Source organism: Chelonoidis abingdonii, chromosome 6 (genome assembly GCF_003597395.2).
Source record: "Chelonoidis abingdonii isolate Lonesome George chromosome 6, CheloAbing_2.0, whole genome shotgun sequence".
NCBI lineage: Eukaryota > Metazoa > Chordata > Testudines > Testudinidae > Chelonoidis > Chelonoidis abingdonii.
This window is the reverse complement of record NC_133774.1, coordinates 74472912-74480532: the sequence shown is the minus strand read 5'-3', so window position 1 is coordinate 74480532 and position 7621 is coordinate 74472912. Positions and strand designations below refer to the sequence as shown.

General features: G+C 42.2%; 1 protein-coding gene across 2 annotated transcripts in view; it reads left to right on the top strand.

Moving 5' to 3' along the window:
• The window catches only part of PGGT1B (protein geranylgeranyltransferase type I subunit beta), a 74668-nt gene that overhangs the window by 5924 nt on the left and 61123 nt on the right, over window positions 1-7621 (top strand). For both annotated transcript variants that reach the window (XM_032789135.2, XM_075067163.1), the window contains exon 2: window positions 1989-2107. In XM_032789135.2, coding sequence (XP_032645026.1) covers window positions 1989-2107 — 119 coding nt within the window. The remainder of the gene's footprint in view (window positions 1-1988; window positions 2108-7621) is intronic.

The window sequence follows — 7621 nt, the reverse complement described above, 5'->3', positions numbered from 1 at the left end:
CACTTACTATAAATTGAAATATACGCAGTACCTGAGATGGCAGGTGGAACAACCATCACAGTCTTTTTCATAATATTGCCAACTTGATGTTCGTGTCAAAATGGGGATGCTATAAATGAAGTCTATAGATCGGCTTAAGAATTGGCAAAAGTTATTTGTATTAGCTTTAGTATTGAATCCTTTTGTTTTTCTGTGAATTCCAGCACTTAATTTATAAATCTATTCTTGACATCTTCCTGGAAGTTTTAAGGCAACTGTGTACTGCTAGCCTAATGCACTCTCTCTGGTTCAGGAAATTATAGCTCCAAATTGTTCAGTTAGACCCCTTTTTGTGCTTATTTAGTTAGTGTTTACACAATTCCACTACATTTTAGCTATGCACTCTCTCCTTCCATATGTACAATCTTTAGTGTGTTCAGGTCTTCTTACAGCAAGTTCCTAGTATTTGACTTGGTATGTTCTTTATGTGCTCATGTTCATTTAGCCATGCAGCATAATGTAAAAAAGGATCTTTCAGCATTTACCTTGAGGACTAGCGCACAGATTATCTACTGCAACATTTGTCAAGACTGGAAAATATTGTGTGCGTGCCTGCCAAAACTAGATGGTCCTCTAATTTTAGTTGAACTTAATTATTTTTGAATTCCCATTTTGTTGACTCTAAATGTTTTTGCTGTGATACTGTTCACAAAGACTAGTGTGGTGGCACAGATCTAATCATCTGAAGGTACCACTGTAAGAAGTCTTGAAGGATTAATCTAGTGCTGCTCAAAGAACTTTGTCGCTCCCTAATTAAAATGACCATTTGGCTCCATGGAACAGTTTTCAGTGGACAGCCTGCTGTGTTGTATCTCTATATTTAGATGTGTCTTCGTTAAATTGACATTACCATAGAATCATCATTGTTCCCAAATTAGCTTTCACTTGATTTACCCCAGACATCTTATGTATTTGCACTAATGTGGATGTATGGTATTCTGTGCTTGATATTTCATGACAAGAACAAAGATACAGTACTGTCACATGCAGCACTCTTTGAGAGAGGGCACCTTGGGATAATGCGTATTTTAGCAGATATTACCCAGAAGAAAGTCTTGTCGGAGCCACAGCTCAAAAATATGATTATGACACTGCTACACTCTGTCAGCAAAACTCCTGTGGCTTTAGAAATAATACGTACGTGTGTTCACTGGAACTGACTTTGTTCTTGAGGTAGAAGAGTACCCATTACATTCTTGTCTCATTTCTACCTCCTTATTCCCGGGAGCATTTCTGAATAATGGTTTTGTATGATTTGTGTTCCTTCCGTTCCTCTTGCCCTAATATCCATTAGCTGTCCTTAACAATTCTCAGTCCATGTGCTTGTAGCAAGCTTCTAAGGGTATGTCTAAACTGCAATTAAAAGCCCCATGGCTGGCGCATGCCAGCTGACTCAGGCTAAGGGGCTCTTAATTACTGTGTAGACTGGTTTGGGCTCAGGCTAGAGCCTGGGCTCTAGGATGCTGGGAATTGGGAGGGTTCCAGAGCTTGGGCTGCAGCCTGAGACTAAACATCTACACCACAATTAAACAGCTCTGTAACCTGAGCCCTGCAAGCCCGAGTCATTTGGCCCTGACCTTCTGCGGGTGTCATTAAAGTGGAGACAAGTCCTCAGAGGCTTGGCTTACCACTAGCAGGCTAGGATGCTTGATTCACTTTTCTTTCCAATGCAAATACTTAAATATCTGGCACTTCATTAATCATACCAAAGGAAATGTGATTCACGTAATGAAGAGCCTCATTCAAGAATATAGAAATAACTAAATGTAAAAACACTGTTTCATGCAGCAGGTAAAATTCCTTATGTACAATCTAGACTTCATGTGTCACACTCCTCAAGATCTGAAAGTTGAGATTTGATTGATTTTTTTCCATTTTTGCATTTCATTTTGTTAAACTCCAGTGTGAAATTTATGGTGGGAAGTGAAAGTCGTATCTTTTTCTTTTAGGTTGACAATTGCATTTTTCGCACTCTCTGGTCTGGATATGTTGGATTCCTTAGATGTGGTGAACAGAGATGATATGATAGAATGGATTTATTCCCTGCAGGTCCTCCCCACAGAAGACAGTGAGTGAGTTTTTAGCTCTTTTTTTTTATTGTTGACGTTAACACCTTTATGTTGCTTCTAGATATTGGGAATAGTACACAGTTTTTTTTTTTTCCCCCCTGAAAACCCATGTGATTTTTTTTCAGAGATGCTGAGTACCTGCAACTTCCATTAACTTCAAATAAAAGTTGAGTGTGCTTATCAGTTCTTGTGGGTCTTTTTTTTTTTAAGTCTCTTTCAGCTGACTTTTCAAAAGAATCCAGTAGTTTGTAACTTTCACTTATTTCAGCTGAAGCCATGAAATGACTTTGAAGATATGAACAAGTAAAATTTTAGTAAACTCTGTCATTAACAGTGGGGCAGAATGATTAGTTTTGTGTGGCTTGTAAGGTTTCCTAATCAGTGAAGTGTGATAGCTTATCACATGCTCTTTTCATACTTGAACCAACTCTGGGTGTCTCCATTAGAGACTCTGCAGGCTACTTCTATGAGACAGATGTGCACATCACATGCAGAGGTGGTGTTTATCAATGATTGTACTGATTTAGCACCTAACATACTTTTTTTTTTATAACTAATGTAAGCAACTCTGAAGCAGCTACAGGTCAGTCATGTAAGGAAGCAGTGGAGCAATAATGGGAAATGAAAGATAGCAACTGTTGAAAATGGGGAGTGAAGGGTTGGGGTACTGTAAGAGTCTGGTACTGGGGCTCATCCTTCCCGGGCGCGGCGGGGAGCCAGGGTGCCTCTCTACGGACAGCAGTCCGTACAGGGCCTAGACACCTCAGCAGGAGCTGAGCAGACAAATAGTCTCTAAACAAGGCAGAGTCCCAGCCCTTCAGGAGGGGCCGGGTAAACACGGAGTCTCTAAGCCCGGCCCTGAAGCCGGGCAGGGCAGTAAGCAGTTCAGGCTCCGGCCTTTCAGCAGGGCTGAGCAAACTTAAGAGTCAGCCCCTCAGGCAGGGGCTGAACAGGGAGTTAAACAGTATAAAGGGCCTTCTCAGGCCAGGTGGGAGAGGGAGTCTGCCACCCTTGCAAGGGGGGCAGGGGAAACGCAGGCCCTCCCACTCCTCTGTGTTCCAGCCGGGGGCCCTAGCAGCAGCAAAGATTTGCTGCAGTCAGTAGGGATCCTGGCCACAACACACTGACATCGGTTCGGGGTCCCCTGGAGCCAGACTGGGGTCGACTACCCCCGGGCCACTTCCAATCTCCCCCTCTCTAGGTACCTGTCTCCCACCAGCGTCGTCTGGTGGGTCCCAGACCATGGGCTCCTCTGAATACCGGGCGTAGGGCAGGTTCGGTGAGTGCTCTTCAGGGTAGCAAGCCAGGGCGCCTCCTTACAGGTACAAAATGGGACCAGCATATTACCTTCCATTTCTTTATTAAAAAAAAAAAAGGTAATTTAGCCATCCTAATATTTTTAGAATGAACAGTACTGTTGCTGTATCCTAGGGAATAGCAGGTAATCCAATTACATTTAATGACCATGAGGACTGTAAACCTGTCTGTTGCTTTACAGTGTTAAACCATTTGTATATGTGCAAAGTGGGTATGAAATGAACTGTAGTGTTACACTCACCTCGTACTTACTTTGCACATGCATAAATAACTACACAGTTTGCACGATAGTGGAGACCCAAGTGCCAGGGTTATTCCTGGGCTGCATTTGTGCCCTCAATTAATGCCTATAACACATATTGACCTACTGGTCATTACAGCTATGTAACTGAGGGAGATTTGAACTCTTTATGTTAAGCTCTGCAGGATCAACTTCCATGTATGTATGAAAAGTGAAAATATTTAGAGATTGGATTGCAGGTTCCCAAAGGCACAGTTATGGACCCATGCCTGTGAGGCATTGTGGTTTAGTGACAAGAAAATGGGAGACAGCAGACCTAGGTTCCTTTGCAGGCTCTAATACTGGCTCACATTGTAGTCTTGTGCAAGCCATTTAATGTCGCTGATCAGTGTTTCCATCCATTAAAAATGGGGATGATATCTACCTTTTTTGTTAAACTCTTTGGGATGCATGGATAGAAAGTATATAGTTGCAAGTATTACTCAGCCACTCTACCTTCTAAACTATTTGATAAATCTTTCCATGGTTTTATTTATCAGTCCAAACTATCAATAATGTAAACGGTTTCTTGTGGTGTTTTTAGGAATAGAGTACATACTACAAAAAGAATAAAATATTTACTTCTCATGTATTGTTTAGTCTTCTCATATAGCTGAGTTTAACTCTCTTCTCTAAACAATTTTAACAAAAGTATTGAAGGGTGTCGGGTTTTTTTGGGTTTATTTTGTTTGTTTAACAAATTGACTTCCTCAACAAAGGCAAAATAACTGATTCCCAGTTTTCCACTGGAATAAAACATTTGTTGCTCACTGTGGCAGTTCATGAACCATTTGACCTATGCTTGTCATTTGGTCTAGCAGATGTTTTTGGCTCTGTTCCGGGACTGTCTAGTAGATTCAGGATTTTGGGCAAAGTCGTCTTTAGACCAGGGGCGGGCAAACTTTTTGTTGTTGTTTGTTGTTGTTCTGAGGGTTGCATTGGGTTTTGGAAATTGTATGGAGGGCCAGTTAGGGGAGGCAGCCTCCCTGACGGCCCCCCTGGGACTACTGCCCCCCCGCTGTCCCATACAACCTCCCTTCCTTCCTGACTGTCCCATTCAGTCCCCCTGTTCCCCACCCTCTAACTGCCCCCCTCCCCCCAAACTCCCCTGCCCTCTATCCAACACCCCCCTTCCCTCCCTGCCGCCTACCACACTGCCTGGAGCACTAGTGGCTGACGGAGCTACAGCCACGCCACCTGGCTGGAGCCAGCCATGCCATCGTGCAGCACAGAGTGCTGTGTCAGGCTGGGCTCTGCAGCTGCGCTGCCCCAGGAGCTCACTGCCCAGAGCATTGTGCCAGCGGTGGGGCGAGCTGAGGCTACGGGGGAAGGACTAGGGGTAGCCTCCTGGGTTATGAGCTATGAGGCCAGGCAGGAGGGTCCTGCGGCCCAGATGTGGCCCACGGGCCGTAGTTTGCCCTCCTCTGCTTTAGACTCTTATCTAGTATATCCTCCACCAGCTTATTTTATTTTTAAATAAATTCTCCTATTACCTTGTCACTAAGCACACATACATCCTTTCGGTAACATACACTATCCTGACAATCTCTCCATCCTGAAAATTAGACCTTTAAAACTCTCAGGTGAAGAAAAGTCATCCCCCTCATAACAGGCATGGGAATAGATAGACCTGTAGTGTGTTCTCCAGCTCTGCAGATTCTGGCCCTGTCTAGTCAAAGGGGAATGCCAGAGTCAGAGGCCTTCTAAGAAGGGCCAGACACCAACTTCAGTTGTTCAGCAGTTTAGGATTGCTAACCAGGCTGTCTTTGAAGAAGTAGCACAAATTGTAAAGCCTTTTCACCTTATAGCCCATGATGGTCTATGGGCATGAGCAGTTAGCAAAAAACACATCTGCGGCAATGCATTTCTATGCTCATGAGTCACAAATCTGTCTCCTCACCAGTAACGTTTCCATCCGGTCCCTCATCTTGATGTCTTGTCATCTTAAAACAGAATTCCTTATCTTCCCTCTGACTGTCAAAAATACTTCTATCTTAACTTGTCACTCAATCCCATATCTCAGGATTGTGTTTGACTCCTCCTTTTCCCGTGCCCCACATATCCAGCCCTTATCAAAATCCTGCCCCTCAACACCTCCAGCATCTGTCCTTTCCATTCCCACGACGAAATCTCCCATACAGGTTCTTGTTCTTCATCTTGGCTACTGCGATTCATTCTCTCTCGCATCTCAAATACACACATTTGTACAAAATACAGCTGCTAAGATCCGCTTCCTTGTCTGTTAACTTGATCCTGTAACTTCCCTGTTTGGATTTCTCCACTGACCTCTCATCTGCTAGCACATCAAATTTAAGCTTCCTGTTGCCACCTTCAAAGTTTTACAGAACTCTTTCCCTCCCTAGTCAAGCTTCATCTTATCTGTTCCCTACACACTGTTCCTATTCTCAGCCTTGCCCACCGTTTGTGAACCTCTAGCATGATCACCTCTGTACCTCTTCCATGAGGCCTCCCACTGCATGATGCAACCACTTGAGCTTTTCTGTGTGGGACCCTCATTGAAAATCCCACTTCAGTTCACTGAGAGCAGGAATCTTTAATTGTGTATAGATCACCTATTTTTGTTTTTTCCTATAGCTGCTTTCATTTGTCCTTTGATTGTGAGTTGATTGGAGCTGGGACTGTCATTGAGCATTTGAAAAATGTTTGGCATATAAAAAGCACAGCTATAAATTGCTCATTTGGGAAACAAATTATAAAAAGTCACACTTATTATCCAGAAAATGAGTCTTATAGATGAAGTAGGTGGATTAAAATTGTAAATAATACTAACAGAGTAACAGATTGGATATTGGTATGAGTGAGTGTCCAAACAGGAAAAACTGGAGCCATTTAAAAATACCAGATAAATTGGCAGCTCTTCAATTTTTGAAGTGACTCATAATATTCAGTACATTTCACCTAGTCAAATTGGTTTATTTATGAAATGCAGAATAAATGGGTGGCTGAATAATGGGGCTAGAATTCTAATTAATTTTATCTGCTGTGATGGAATTAATGTCTTAAAGATAATTCCTGGTGCTTAGTGCCAGATGCCTACAGTGTAGCTCAGCTACCATCTCTTCCTTTAGCAGAGTTCTGACCACGGTTTTGATGGTCCAGTCTTATAATTTTTTTTCGCTGTTGGTCCAGTCTTATAATTCAGATGTAGTGTCACCCCTAGGGACTAATATTTTTCCTTATGAATTCTAAACTGCCTTTTTAATGAAGTAGCTACTTTTTGAGTAAAACAGAGCAGATTTGTACTCAAAACAATCAGATATACCAGTCTAATTAGAGTAAAAACCTACCAAGCTACTGCACCAAAATCTATCATATAAAAGAACATCTCTGACAATCGCTTGGTTTTGTAGAAATAATGTTCCATTGCAAGGGCTTTGTCACTGAATAATTTGATGCCTCCCACTTTTTATGGGAAGAACCTTTTTTTAACTTCTTTACATGCTAAATGAACATTACTATATTTGTTTTCTGGAATGGCAACATTACTGTAAGGTTGATTTAAGTCTTAGTCTTGACCTTGATGTTTGTATCTTCACTACTTTCAATTTCAGCTCTGTTATTTCCTGCTTACGCAGTTGTCATAAATAGATAGCTAAGGGTTAATGTTTCTTTTACCTGCAAAGGGAACCAAACACCTGACCAGAGGACCAATCAGGAAACCGGATTTTTAAAAGAAAGGGAGGGAACCTCAGGAGGGGTTTAGCTTTAGTCTGTTTGGTTTCTTTCGGCTATGGGAGAACAACTTTTCTTTCTATCTCCAATCTTCTTTCTACCCTTCTACTACCAAGTTGTAAGTACAAAGGTAGCAAAGCAATAGGCTGTTATATGCTTTGTTTTGTATCTACATGTGTGTGCTGTGCTGGACTGGTTTAAATTGGCTATTTTTTGAATCAGA